The following is a 15,878-nucleotide window of genomic DNA, read 5'->3' on the forward strand; positions in this document are numbered from 1 at the left end:
AGCTACTTTTAGTGATAAGTGAATTATACTTATCCCTGGAACTAACCTTTTTAAGCCATCTTCTTTATAAATGAGACACTGTTTCCAGAAGCTCAAAACAAATGTGCACTTCAGTTATTTATTTCTGTCTTAAATATATAACAGCAGAGGTACATGCTTATAATTCACATTATTTGTTATTTAGGCTATCACACATGACAAAGTGACCTAACTAGAAAAGCCTTTAAAGTTTTTTAAAAAAAAAGGAATAGATTTAAACTTATTTTCATTTTTAAAGTTGTAAAAACTCTCTTCAACAACTTTTATAAAACAACTGGCTCCAACTGAAATAACAAATACCATTCTGTCTGATGTGCTGCAAGACAGATTTAAGAGAAAAAAGTTCCTTTAATAATTTTTCCCTGAGAAGAGTCTAAGAACGCTAGGGCTTAAGGTAGTATTCTGGAAAGGTGAAAGCCGATGAAGATAAATGTATGATCAAATTCCATAAAATCATGATTGAAAGGAAACTAAAACTACAGATAATTCTTGAAGATTCTAGGAGGTATATATTAGGTCAAATAAAAACTCTTGCTTATAGCAATAAAGTTGAAACGACTCAGAATTTTAAAATAAGTTAAAAGGTATATACACACACATGCACACACACACATATGTATTACCCTTATATTTATCTAATTAAGACAACTGTGTATACTTGTGAGGCACATTCCTAGCATTTTAAGTCTGATGCCATGCAGACCAATTCTGGGCTTTCATAAAATGGCACGATGTCAGAGATTACTGGGCTACCCTTAGGTATGTCTAACGCAATATTGCAATATTCTGCTGTTCTCCTAATAAGTAGCTAATGATAGAGCCACTCAAGTCTTCTATTTTATAGCATGTCCTTTTACTCTTAAACCACTAATGTAATTTACATATATACATATATATGTTCACACACACGTATTTCTGACTATGAAAGTAACACATTTCACTATTCAAAAATATTGAAGGCCCAGAGAAGAAACTAAAAATTATCTATGGCTGCACAACCTGGAGAAAGTCATCTAGCATTGTAGTGTGGATGTGTGTGGAGTCACGTGAGGGTAGAAATGTATCTATTGTGTGTATCTTTTAGTAAAATGGGGACCACAGCATATCCACATTATTTTTTATGCAGCTTTTTTCACTTAACAGTATACTATAAACATTTTCTTAGTCAAGCCTTCCTCTCTCAATCTACGTCAACTCATTATTAAAGGACATTCAAGAATCTTCTCATGAATTTACACTGAACTTGCTCAGCATTTAGAACATACTTGGTCACCTATAAACAAGTCATCTTCATGTCACGTACTTACAGAAAATGACATCGCTGTGGCCTGTGCTTCCACACGGCTGATCTTAGTTGCAGGCAGGGCACATGTATCATCAACTAAAAACCAAACAATAAATCATATAAGACTTACATGATCACTTATCAGGCACATTAAAATATAATTTATAAACATACAAAAAAAATAGCCAGAGCTCAGAGAAAAGCACAGTAATCAGAAACATAGGCCCTCTAACTCAAACTCATTCACAGTATTCAGTTTTCAAGGGTTTGGTGGCTAGCTAGAACTTCACAGAATGTTTACCAAAGATGAAACACAATTCCTATAGCAAAAGGATGAAATGAGAATTTACGAAATCAGAAATCATCAAGCTGGAGGGATTGTTACTCCATAGTCTAAAGGATAAATCTTTTCTATGGAAAAAAATTTTGCTGAATATATTCATGGTAGGAAAAATACACCCTCTATGTATTTTGGTGTGCGCTGATTTAAGTATTTTATGGAAGGCAGAAGAGCATATTATATAATAATTCTAATTGAAATGTTTTATCTGTTTATGTAGGACTCAATCCAAGATGAAATGCAATTCCCAGCTAAAGAAACAAGTTTGATGAATTTATATACACAAATGGTTCAAAATACAGTATGTGAAACACATTTCAAACCTTCAGATTTGGTACTGAATGTTGTTAGTGAAGTTTCATCTTTAACAACTGCCCCATTTGTACTGGATGACTCAGTTTTAATGGTCTGCTGGGTTACCATAGTTTGTGCGCTGGAAACAGAACTGGATACAGAAGTTTCAGGGATTACTGTTCTTAAGTCCAGGCAACTACTTAGCACACCTATATTTGCTGAAGTGTGAGGACCTAAAATTAAAGTGAAAAGATCAATTATTAACCTAATGCCTGCAATAAGTGTGCTTATTGTGATTCTTGTCACATATCCTTGGTATTTTAAATTTTGAAATCATAAACACAAGCACTGCAAGTGTCATGCATATGAATTAACCATTTGGCATAAAATGTTTAGAGAAATAAAGTGGACTACAGAGGCACCTGGGTGGCTCTGTCAGTTGCACATCTGACTCTTGACTTCGGCTCAGGTCATGATCTCACAGTTTGTTGAGATCGAGCCCTACATCAGGCTCTGCCCTGACAGCATGGAGCCTGCTTAGGATTCTCTCTTTCCTTCTCTCCTTGTCTCTCCCCTGCTCATGCACTCTCTCTCTCTCAAAATAAATAAATAAACATTTTCGAAAGAAGAAAAGAAAAATAAAGTGTACTCTACATAGACAACAGATGTCCACCTTCTCAGGTTCTTGCATTCTAAAGACTTAATCCTTGTTCTTGGACTCTCCTAAACCATAAATCAAATGCTGTGCCTCTCACTTTAGGGCAAAAAGTAGAAGTCATCAGGCATGATGCCATCCAATTTTCTGCCTTCTCCTTCCCTAAACTAGAAACACATTCATGACTGTGCCCATCCGTTCTGTCTTCTCTTCCATTTCAGAGGATGAACGGACCTCTCTCCAGAGGAAGCATAATCCATCCTCCTGCGCGCTCAGTTCCATCCTTCCTCATATTTTGGGACCTTTCTCCTCAGAGTTTTCAGATTCTTTTTTCATTAGTAGGATTTGGCCCTCAGGCCATAAACATTATCAAGTCTCTCAAGCAAACACCCATCTTCTCTGACCCCACAAATCGTTTCTAGTTGTCATTACCCCTCACTAATCTCCTTCAGAGCAGTCTCTACCTCCCTGACCACCTCAAATTTGGTTTCTACCCTTCTACTCTAATGAAATGGCTCCAGCAAACATCAATGATTTCTAAGGGGATGCTTTTCAATTTCCGTTTACGTGACCTTTCCGCAACATAAACAACGCTGACCACATACTCTTTTTTTGAAGCTGTTTCTTTCTATAATTACTCATTCTCCAATATTTTTTATGTTTATTTATTTTGAAAGAGAGAGACAGAGAGAAAAAGTAGGGCAGGGACAGAGAGAAAGAAACCTAAGCGGGCTCCACACCATCAGCCCAGAGCCTAAGCAGGGCTCAGTCTCACGAACTGTGAAATTATGACCTAAGCAAAGATCGAGTTGGATGCTTAACCAACTGAGCCACCCAGGTGCCCCTCATTCCACAATATTGAAGAATTACTATTGACCAGATATTGTACATACAGATGGTGAAACAAAGCAGGAGTGGTTAATACTTCATGAAGTTATGATCATGTGGTAGAGAGAGACATGCCTACACAAACTGAGATGCCCACTACAGAGAAAAAAACAGGACACTAATCTCTTTGGTTCTTTTCCTGACCTTTTAGGAACCTCCTTTCTAATCTCTATAGCTGGCTTCTTCTCTTCATATGACTTTTTAAATGCAGGTGTTCCCAAGCCCTCTCTTTTCTCCATTCACATATTTTCCTATGCTTTAACTACCAATCACAAATCATACATCTCTCAAATACATACATCCTGGGCACTGTGCCAGGTGCTAGGGACCACACAGTGAACAAGTGGGGCTCATATTTTAGATGCCCTTAACTTCTAAATTTACACTCCAACCAAATACTATCACCTAGACTCTACACCTAAGTATCCAACTGCCCATTAAAAAATTTTACCAATATGTCCTTCAAGTGCCTCAAAAACACTAAGCTCAAAGTCGAACTTACTTTTCCCCCAAATCTGTTCTGGCTCCTATACTTCGTATCTTGATAATGAGTATCATCATCCATTGAATATCCAACCCAAATAACTGGGAGTCATGGTAAACTCATTTTTATTTCTCATAGCCAACCAGTTTCCAAGGCTAGTAATAGATACTAGTTTCTAAAAGTCCCTGAAGTGATATATTCTCTCCTCCCCATTCCATCACTGCTTCAGTCTCTGTTTATCTGTTAGAGTCCTAAGAAAACACTCTAAGAAGTCTCCCAATCATTTCCTACTCCAGTTCTTCTGATGCTGAGGCCAGAGTGTTCTTTGTAAAACAACAGTAACAGCCAATCATATCACTCTTCCACTTTGGAAGCATACCAGCTACTCCAACCTATAGAGTCCAATCTCCTCTTGTTAACCCGAGACTGGGTAGCCATTCGCTCACATACCTGAATGTCTGGGGTCTGCCAGTGACCCTGTCACGGTGCCACCACTCAGGTTTTCCCATTTGGCTAGTACTAAGTTTTTCTAAACTGCCTTACAACATAGGATTTAGAGTGCATTAAGATTCTGAAATCTCAAAGCTTATATTTGTTTTCAAGAGCATACACTTCTTTAAAAGACAGACATAGAAAATCACTATAAGAAAGAAATACGAATGGAGGTCCAGGGCCAGGCTTTTATAATTTTAACCTAATGATTCCACCTGAAAATTAGTAAAACAAAAGTGCTCTCCTTTTGCACAGGTGATGAAATAAAGAAAAATTATAGGAAATTATCTTCACTGAATACTCTTATCTACCACAGACTCATAAAGAATAATGGAAATAAAGGGGTGTCTGGGTGGCTCAGTCAGTTAAGCATCTGACTTTGACTCCGGTCATGATCTCACGGTTCATGGGTTTGAGCCCCACGTTGGGTTCTCTGCTGTCAGCACAGAGCCCACTTTGGCCCCTCTGTACCCCTCTCTCTCTGCCCCTCCCCCTCTTTCTCTCGCTCTCAAAAGAAAAAAAAAAAGAAAAATGGAAATAAAACTCATATTCATCTTGTTAAGTTTGTATCACTGAAAAGGAATTAGATTTATATCAGCTGTTATGACTTCCTCAAATTAAAAATAAAGTCATGTTTCTTTCTCTTTTTTTTAATTTAAGAGAGAGAGAGAGTGTGTGCACAAAAGTGAGGGAGGAGTGCAGAAAAGGAGAGAGAGAATCCCACACAGACTCCATGCTCAGCCAGAAGCCCAACACAGGGCTCGATCCCACAACCCTGGGATCATGACCTTAGCCAAAATCAAGAGTTTGATGCTCAACCTACTGAGCCACCTAGGCGTTTCTAAAGTCACATGTTTCTATGTCAGGGACATATCAGAATGAGATTTATAAAATAATTTTAGATACTTAAGTCAGACGCAGTGTGTTTGAAATGGCATCAGAATATTCAAATAAACTCATTTTAACTACAAGGATCCCATGAATGTAATCAACAGTTCTCATAAATGAACTACCTTTCTGAGGATAATCCAGTTACTTCTGAAACAAATATTTACTAAGTGACTACAATTAACCAAGTATGGATCTGGGTGCTGAGGAAATAGAGATGAACAAGAAAACCCCTGCCCAAAATAAATAATTTCAGAGTGTTCCAAGTGCTAAGAAAATCCAGTAATAGGAAAGTGACACTGAACACACTGGCCAACCTCAGATGTCATATAAGAGCTTGCCTCACTTGAATTCCGTAGCTCATAACTAAGCTCTGCTATTCAGGTAAGTGCTTTCTTAGTGTCCTGACATCACTCTAACTAGGGCCAATGTGGCCGGTTTATTATTATTTTGAAAATGGATCAAAACCATATAACATTTACTTTTTCAAAGACTAAAATTCCCTGCCATTATTATAAAAAGCTTTAGCTTTACTTAAAATGCCATATTTAAGGTACCTGAGTGGCTCAGTTGATTAAGCATCTGACTCTTGGTTTTCGCTCAGGTCATGATCTCATGGTCTGTGAGTTTGAGCCCCGTGTCAGGCTCTGCACTGATGGCACGGAACCTGGTTGGGATTCTCTCTCTCTGCCCCAACCTGCTTGCACTCTGTCTGTCTCTCTCAAAATAAATAAATAAACATTTTTTTCAAATGTCATCATTATACCTTCATTTTTCCTTAACATATCCACGATACAACTATTATGATTAGAAGTATTAGTTGCCATAGATGGATGTAAAGTGGCATTAAAATCAGTTGATGCTTTGAGATCTGGTCTGTTTTTCCCAGAAGTTCCTTTCATAGGTGTGTGTTCAGTTTTTGCACTGTTCATTGTATCGCTTATCTATAAGAAATAAAATAGTTTATTGTAGCAAGCAATGTTCAGTTAAATAGAAATACATGTAAAAAACTAGCAAAATAAATTACAACTTGAATGCTTTTGAAAATAAATTTACCAAGATATAAATGTTTAAATTATATACTTAATTTGTATAGGATTATTCTTTAAATTTTACAACAGTTCAAGAAAATAATTTCCTCACTTAATCTCCATTCTCAAAGGACCAGTTCTAAAGGGGAATGGAAGAGTATATTCTGGGGGAGGGGAGGGACACCTGGACTATTTTTTATGAGTGGTAGTTAGTATGTAAGTATGTATGTATGTAGCACAGGAGACAACACCAAAGCTATTGAGTCTAACACTTTTGTCAAATTTTCTTAACAAAGTCAACATGGATTTTAAAGATCTGATGACTACTAAAAATAAAATCTCAGTTCAAGCAAATGAATTATTCTGTATGACTGAGTTTCCAAATAGACATCAAAATTTAATACATACACATTTTTTACCATTAAACATTTTTAGATAGGAATTTTTCTAATATTATTTTTCTTTGTCTTCTTATACACACTATAATGAACACATTTAAACTTTTTGATAATTCGGGTCATCAAGGTGAACATCAGTTACTATACAGCAATACATATGGGTCTCCTGAGCCAATTCATTCTATTGCTGGCCCTTTATCATCACCTGTTTTTGGTGACTTTTCTGTCTCCACTGTCAATTATAACTTCTGACTCTAAGTATATTTGTCCACAACAGCCGTGTTCAGAACACATGAGCTTATCCCTACATCATTTCCCTTGAGAAGAATCGTTCGTATATGCAGACAGCAGTTTGCCCTGTAAAACCACTGTAAATCCTAGTCTTTTACAGATCCCTACTGTGATGCACTTCATAAACAAGAAATAACCTCCCAAACATCAATGCTCAACTTAGCAACTCATATTCTTAGGTCAACAAAGTACATAGTAAAGAAAGATATTTCATATACATTTTTGAAGTACATCTTTAGACGTTTAAAACAAGTATGTGAATGATACTTAGAAATGTCAAAATGTAGATTTCAAAACACTGTAACTGTAAATGTCAATGGATTAGCCTCTGCTGCTATGTGCAGTGGGGACAGACTTCAGTCTCCAAGTTAGGGGTTCTCTCTCCAGGCTCCTGCCACAGTGCTCTATGGAGCTTTTCCTTAAAAACAGAGCTACCTGGCCATGATCCTCAAGATCCTCCTTCACTAAATCTGGGGAAAGGCTTGGGATTCTGTGTATGTTTGTTCATTTTTTAATCTCAGAGGTGATTCTAATATGAAGCCAGGGTTAAGAACCTCTGTCGTAGCATGATATTCTAAACATATTAATAAAAATTGGGACTCTAACCATAAGCATTCATTTACCATCATAATTTTTTTTTTTAACTTACACTGTTAGGAACGGTGCTATTACTGCCTGGTCTGTGAGGGTCCATTCTGACTCCTGTAGGAAAGAGAAAGTTCAGACTGACATGCTCTAAATTAGCTTCAATAAAATATATTACAATCAAGTATTCCTGAACATTATGTATTAAAGCTTAAAAAGTAGTATCTTTATCAAAGCTTATTTTCTTAATAGTTTGATTAATGGTTAATTGAAATTCTTTCCAAAAGAACATGTAAAACTAAATGTGCTTTTACTTTCCAAGTGCCTGTTACTTAGAACACTTCTTTAAAAAGCTGAAATATTTATGAAAGCTAATTAAAACCATCTCCTGAAGTCAGGTAGCATGTCAAAACAAGAAAGGACATCAGGGTGAACCGCAGAAAAAACATTCTATACTATGTGTCCATGTGTTCTACCTCCCACATCATAGTGGTAAGATAGTCAAGTTTCTGAATTGAAATGCAACATATTTGATTAACCAGTCAGGAAACATCATATCATAACATTTTTAAAACTAGGCCTAATCACAGGCTTTCCTGCAATCACTGTTTAAAAACCAATCGAGCACGCACACTCTCAGGTGAAGGTGATGTTACCTGGCAGATTCGGAGCCGCTGAGGAATCTGGTGATGCGGCGTGGTGCGGCAAGTCTGTGCTCAGCTGCAGAAGATAGCCCTCTACTGTAGGCACTTCGTCCCATTTGACATGGAAAGAGTTGGTAGTGGCTTTGATCAACTGTACTTGTGATGGTGCCGGTGGTTTCTCTAAAGAATAATACCGATGTTATACCTTTAAGTTTCAAATGTATTGATAGTTTGCTTATATAGTTTGTGTGGGCCTGGGGCTCTGAAAACGTCAGCAATGAGTATTTCACCTGTTTACCAAAAGGGAGAAGATTTATTCAGATAATCTTAGCTATAGTAGGTCAAATGAAAACAGTTTGGGGTTCTGGTCCTATTTATTTATTTAATTCCTTATACAAATAGCTCTACAAACAAAACAATCCACTTCCAAGCTATGTGAGTCATCAGAATCAGAAAGAAATATTTAATCCTAGAAGTAGGGGTGGGGCATCAAGTATTTTATAGTTACAGCTACATCATTTTACCTTTGTAAGTTTTTAATTTTAGGAGCCAATTTTCAGTCAACAGCATATGTGTTAGAAATACTGTTAGTGTTAGCAAATATGATTTGCACCTGATATTTAGGGAAAACACAACTTCAAGTTAATACCCTTTGATCAAAACTTGTACTACCTCAAACAGGTAACTACTCTGGTATAAAATATTACCAACATTTCTAAAACAAGTAATAATCATAGACTTTTAGAACTAGAAAAAGGATCTGAGATTATTTCTACAATATCCTTGACCTCTTTTTGTTCACCTACCAATTCAGGGAACTCACAACTCCTCAGGGAGTACATTCCATATTTGGACAATTATATAAGAAAATTTACTCTCCTAGTGAGTTGCTATCTATAAGCTATACTTTAATTCTTATAGAATGAGTCTAATATCTATCTTTTTGTATCTTTTAGAGAAGGGGTCAGCAAACTGGCTGGCTTATGGGCGAGATCCAGTCTATGCCTGTTTTTGTAAATAAAGTCTTCTTTTTTTTAATGTTTTATTTATTTCTGAGAGAGAAAGACAGCATGAACAAGGGAGGGTCAGAGAGAGGGAGATACAGAATCTGAAGCAGGCTCCAGGCTCTGAGCTAACCATCAGCACAGAGCCCAATGCAGGGCTCGAACCCACGAACCGTGAGATCATGACCTGAGCCGAAGTTGGATGCTTAACCGACTGAGCCACCCAGGAACCCCTGTAAATAAAGTCTTCTTGAAACACAACCATGCTCATTTGTTTATGTATTAGTTATGACTGTTTTCATTCTACAGTAGCAGAGTTGCATAGTTATAACAGAGATCATACATGGCCTGCAAAGCCTAAAATATTTACTGTCTGGCCCTTTGAGAAAAACAATTGATGGCTGTGTTTTGGAGGATAAGTAAGCCTACTTCCTTCGACTATTCTCCATATAGATTCCTCCATGGTCCTATTCACAATCCAGTTTATTTATGTTTCTTCAAGTAAGACAAACCACATGAGGAAACAAAAAGAAGACGAGTCCAAGAAGTACACCACCTACATAACAGAAGCTTACATGAAGAGAAAATAGAGAAAACAGAAGCCTACAAACAAATAAAATAAATCAAGAAAATTCCCAGAACTGAAGAACATGAGTTTCCAGACTAAAAGGGGCCCAATGAGTATTCAATACGATGGTGCACCAAAGCACATCACCATGAAATTTAAGAATAATGGAGACAAAAGTCCTGAAAGTTATTAAAGGTGAGGAGGAAAGGCACAATTAAAAGAAACAAAAATCAGGGGTGTCTGAGTGGCTCAGTTAGTTACGCATCTGACTCGTGGTTTCAGGTTAGGTCATGATCTTGCAGTTCATGAGTTCAAGTTGGGATTCTCTCTCTCCTCTCTCCACCCCTCCTGCATATGCTCTATCTCAAAATAAATAAACTTAAGAAAAAAAAATAAGAAACAAAAATCAGAAGTGGTTTGGGTTTCTCAACAAAAACAATAGAAGCTTAAATACAATATAACGGTGCTTTCAAAATTCTGAAGGGTAATGACTTCCAGTGTAGAATTCTCTGTCCCTGCAAATAGCCAATTAAAAGGAAAGAAGAGTGAATATATTTCCAGACAATGCAAGATCTCAAAATAAATGTATCATCTATGACCCTTTTCCTGGGATGTGGTCCACAAAAAAAGAAAAAGTAAACTAAGAAAGGGAATCGGGCCCAGGTGAGAGGCAGAAGGTGGCCCCAGGAAGATGACGAAGGGAGACTCCAGGGCAACAGGTGTGCATGATCCGTGGACAGGAGAACCATCCCAAGTACCGCAGCCTGGAGCAGGAGGAGTTTCTTTCTTTCTTTCTTTCTTTTTTTAAGTTTATTTATTTATTTATTTTGAGAGAGATTGAGAGACAGGGTGAGAGAGAGCACGAGCAGGGGAGGGGCAGAGCCATCATGATCTGAGCTGAAACCAAGAGTCGGACACCTGACTGACTGAGTCACCCAGACCAGGCGCCCCAGGAGAAATTTCTTCAAGACGATGAACTATGGCAGAATACATCTAATGCATCTAACCACAATGAGAGAAGATTTAAACAAATAACAGAGTATGGATTGAATTGGTGGTAAATACATACAAGTCAAAGACAAACAAAAGCGACACTTATTAACGCATGGCATGGCTCCCCTGTGAACAGTGTTTATATGGCCACAATGTAAACGATGATTACTCATCTAACAAAATTACTGTATAACCATATTGAGAGAATGAGGCTAGGAAAGGTGTAAGGAATGGTGGGAAGAAGAGATAAATCCTTAACTGTCATAGTAGAAAGTGAGCATTTTACGCCTAAACTGAAAAAAATCAAAGTAACACTATATTCATGGAAATATAAGAAGGAAATCCCAAAAGCATTGTTTAACAGAGCTGAAAGCAGATACTTGTGAAGCAAGGAAAATGAGAGGAAGGTAAGAGCAAAGGACTACTTTAAATTAAAAGCCTTATGGAATTATTTACTCTTCAATTTTATCAAATTCATGAAGATTAACTATAAGAGAAAAAAAGTGAGATGAAGAGCCCTCATTTGTCCAGTCCCCAAAATTCATGCCAACTTATCAAGAGGAGAAGCAAAATGTAAATTCTGACTTTATGATAGTGGCCATGATAACTTTTAAATTGATGGGAAAACTGGCCATTCAGAGCCAGTAATTTTTAATCTTTTAAAAGTCATAGATCCCTTAGATAATCTGCTTAAAGTGATGTATTCACTACCCAGAAAAATTTATACACACACATTTTTTCTTCCAATCTCAGAGACTGAAGTTTATCCTTGGACTTCAGGTAATAACTCCCAATTTCAAAGATGCATCAGTAAGTTTGATTTTCTATATTTCTTTTCTGCTTGCTAGGATGTGCCCTTTCCGTAGAAAGCATTTAGTCTCTAACTTTGTTGTCCCATTTATTGTTTTCTCAATTATCTTTTTCTTAAGTTGATTTATTTATTGAGAAAGAGAGAAAGAGGCAGAGAGAGAGAGGGAATCCCAAGCAGGCTCCACACCAGCAGCTTGGAGCCCCATGTAGGGCTTGAACTCATGAACAGTGAGATCTAAGACCTGAGCTGAAACCAAGAGTTTGGACTGAGCGAGTGACTGAGCATTAGTAGGGGAGGGACAGTGAGAGAGAGAGGGAGACACAGAAACTGAAGCAGGCTCCAGGCTCTGAGCAGTAAGCACATAGCCCCATGTGGGGCTCAAACTCATGAATGGTGAAATCATGACCTGAGCCAAAGTCAGAGGTTAGCCAACTGAGCCACCCAAGCACCCCTTAAATTTAAAATTAAACTGTTTTTATATTACAAAAGCAATACATGCTACTGTACAAAACATAGATGAGAAAAACCTTTCAGAAAATGTTTAATTTAATCTTTTATTAAAAAATGGTTTTTAAAGTTAATTTATTTTTGAGAGAGACAGACAGAGTATGAGTGGGGGGAGGGACAGAGAGAGAGAGGGAGATGCAGAATCCAAAGCAGGCTCCAGGCTCTGAGTTGTCAGCACAGAGCCCAATGCAGGGCTCGAACTCATAAGCTGTGAGATCCTGACCTGAGCCGAAGTCGGATGCTTAACCAACTGAGCCACCCAGGTGCCCCTCATCTTTTAGATAACATTTTGGTATACAACTGTATCCTTCCAGAATTTTCTATTTATACACTTAAAAAAACTGGAATCATAGGCACCTTTTATAATCTGTTCTTCTCATGTAACAACGCACATTACCTCATCTCCAAATTTGATTCTCTACTGGCCTCCAGACTTCTTTATTCCTCATCTATTTGACCTCCTGATTTCAAACTTAGCACAGTCTAAATGGAGCTGTTAATTTTCTCCACAAGCCAGTTTTCTCCTCAGTCTTCCCCATCTCAGTGAAAGGAAATACCACCAAATTATTCAAGCTAAAAATTTCACCAGCCTGTCCCCTCTTTCTGTCATATATCACACCCAATTCATCAACCAGTCTGTCAGTAAGAACTCCAAAACATATCCTGAATTCAGCCACTTCTCTGCACCTCCGCTGGCATCACTGTAGTCGAAGACTTCCCTGACTGCTGGGAGAGCCTCCTAACTTGTCTCACTATGTGCACCTTTGCTCACCTCCAATTTATTTTCCACACAACTGCAGGGGCCATTCCAAATTGTACATCAGATCACAACACATCTCTCCTTCAAAGTAATAAACAACATACCTGTGTCCTTTATAAACAATCTAAACTTTACCATGAAGTTCAAGGCCCTACATGATCTGTCCTGTGGTCACTTCTCTAACCTCCATACCTACACTCTCCTCTTTCACTCGGCTCAGATCTGTTCCCAGATGTGCCACATATTCCCGTCTCAGGGCCCTTGCACTTGCTGTTCACTCTTCCTAGAGTGTTTCTCCCCCAGCGTTTTCCATGGGTAGTGTCTTCTCCCCTTTTGGATTATATAACAAATGCCATTTCATACTTTTCAACTAGCCACTCTGAAGTTATCCCCTCCCCTACTCCAGTACCTCCCATCACTGTCCCACGGGTCTATCTTACTGTCTTCACATGCTTACCAGAAACAGAACTGATTTCTTAATTTGTTTGTTTAGTGCCCATCATCCCCCTGCCCTCATACTCTCTAAAAATATAAGTTCTCTGACATCAGGGACATTATCAGTTTCTTTCACTGCTGAAGCATTTCACTTCTCGGTATTTAGAACAATTTAGAACAATTCCTGGTATACAGTTGTCAATCAATAAGTATTTATTAAAAAATGGACGTGTTCCATACTCAATGAATTTTTAGAGCTGTAATACTTTTTAAAAAATCTTTATACTTTGGAATACTTTTAGATTTTCAGAAAAAATGCAGAGTTCCCATATACTCTTTACTCAGTTTCCCCTAATGCTAACACATTTGTCAAAACTAAGAAATTAACACTGGAATAATACTATTAACTGAACTACCAACCATTCAGATTTCATCAGTTTTCAATTTACGTTTTTTTGTCTGTTTCACTCCAGTCTAGGGTGTACCCCCTCGCACTTAGTATTCATGTCTCCCCAGTCTCCTCCAATTTGTGACTATTTCTTGCTTTCCATGTTTCTCATCACTTTGAAACTTTTTTTTTAAGTGCTTATCCATTCATTTTGAGAGAGAGAGAGAGAGCAGAGGAGGGCAGAGAGGGAGACAGAGAATCTGAAGCAGGCTCCACACTGCCAGCACAGAGCCCTATGTGGGGCTTGATCTCACAAACCATGAAATCATCACCTGACCTGAAATCAAGAGTCCAACTCATTGCTTTCAAATCTCCCCTCATCACTTTAAAACTTTTTAATAGTATTGCTCACATATTCTGTAGAATGTCTAGATTGTCCCTCAATTTGCGCTTATTTGATATGTTCTCTCAGAGTGGGTTATAGGTTTTGGGGTAACACAAAGGTGAAGCTTCTTCTTTTTTTTTTTTATTTTTTTTTAATGTTTTATTTATTTCTAGGAGAGAGAGAGAGAGAGAGACAGCGTGAGCAGGGGAGGGTCAGAGAGAGAGGGAGTCACAGACTGAAACAGGCTCCAGGCTCTGAGCTGGCAGTCAGCATAGAGCCCGACGCGGGGCTCGAACCCACGAACCGCGAGATCATGACCTAAGCGAAAGTCGGACGCTTAACCGACTAAGCCACCCAGGCGCCCCTGAAGCTTCTTTTTATCACATGACAGGAGAAGCAGGATTAAATGATATCAACATGACTATCACTAGTGGTGTTAACAATGATTACTTGATTAAGGTGGTGTTTTGCAGGTTTCTCTACCGTGAAACCACTATTTTCCCCTTTCCATGTTCTCTGCTTTGGAAGGGAGTCACTATATCCCAGTTTACACACTCAAAGGAAGGGACTCTCACAGGCACCTGTGTGGCTCAGTCAGTTAAGCATCCAACTTCGGCTTAGGTCATGATGTCACTGTCTCGGTTTGTGGGTTCAAGCCCTGCCCACATTGGCCTCTGCACTGTCAGCGCAGAGCCTGTTTGGGGTTCTCTCTCTCTCTCTCTCTCTCTCTCTCTCTCAAAATAAATAAACTTAAAAAAAAAAAACCCCTCATGGAGTGGGAATTACCTACATATAATATTTCTTCCTTTCATTTTTAATTATGGAAAAGAGAGGCAGTGGCATTTTCACGAAGTCTTAAGAGACAGGCAGTGCTCACGTATTTATTTACCTAAAAGAAAATTATATTTGTTAAATACTCTTACCTACCAGTATCAAGATACCAAAGATCCTTGCAGCAAACTTGACTATTGAGTGCTTTTTTGTAGCCATCTCTTCCACTCCAAAAATACAATCGAGTGCCAATTGCAACAGCACAGTGTCCAGCTCGTGGTCTTGGTCTTGAATTTTTTTTATCTTCCTGAGAATCCGATACTAGGGTGGTCCACTCTGCTGTATCTAAGAGACAGAAATATCCATGACAATACTACTATTCTTAAGCAACAAAATAACAAGAACTCTTTTATTAATAAATTTTATTTCAATAATAAGTAACTCTTAAAGACTCACCCAGATTTAGGTAAGAAAATGAACTAGTACATCTCCATTCACAATCATGAGGTGAAGTCTCAATATTCTCCCCCTTGTGTGGAACCCATCCACCAAAAATGTACATCCTGAACAACAAAAAGAGAGAACATAATGTGGCTTTTTCCCCCTAAAGCTTTAATTTTTTTTAGATGTTAAATCTTAAGAATAGACTTAAATTTCTTATTTGTTTACTCAAAGTTTCAGGACTATTAACTCACTTATTATGGCCATGGTAATGGGAATAAGATAATGAATAAAGTGGTCTTCTCTGAAGAGTTTACAAGTTTGTGAAGCCATACAGAATCAAATTATTTCTCTCTGGTAAGTTACTCAAAGTGGAAAATATTTTAATTGTAATATATCTGAAAATCAATACTGTATATAATATAATGAATGTGCCTGTGTCAGAAAGATAGTCAAATGATCTATGACATCCAAAGTCAAATTTAGAGTTGTATGCATACG

General features: G+C 37.8%; 1 protein-coding gene across 2 annotated transcripts in view; it reads right to left on the bottom strand.

The window, feature by feature from the left end:
- HCFC2 (host cell factor C2) overlaps positions 1-15,878 on the bottom strand; it is a 38,916-nt gene that overhangs the window by 6,735 nt on the left and 16,303 nt on the right. For both annotated transcript variants that reach the window (XM_039252894.1, XM_039252893.1), the window contains exons 6-12: positions 15,393-15,499; positions 15,093-15,281; positions 8,327-8,494; positions 7,735-7,787; positions 6,132-6,309; positions 1,988-2,191; positions 1,347-1,420 (exon numbers count right to left, since the gene is read on the bottom strand). In XM_039252894.1, the coding sequence (XP_039108825.1) occupies positions 1,347-1,420; positions 1,988-2,191; positions 6,132-6,309; positions 7,735-7,787; positions 8,327-8,494; positions 15,093-15,281; positions 15,393-15,499 (973 nt within the window). The remainder of the gene's footprint in view (positions 1-1,346; positions 1,421-1,987; positions 2,192-6,131; positions 6,310-7,734; positions 7,788-8,326; positions 8,495-15,092; positions 15,282-15,392; positions 15,500-15,878) is intronic.

This window comes from Hyaena hyaena, unplaced genomic scaffold (assembly GCF_003009895.1).
Source record: "Hyaena hyaena isolate Hyena2069 unplaced genomic scaffold, ASM300989v1 scaffold_432, whole genome shotgun sequence".
Lineage (NCBI taxonomy): Eukaryota > Metazoa > Chordata > Mammalia > Carnivora > Hyaenidae > Hyaena > Hyaena hyaena.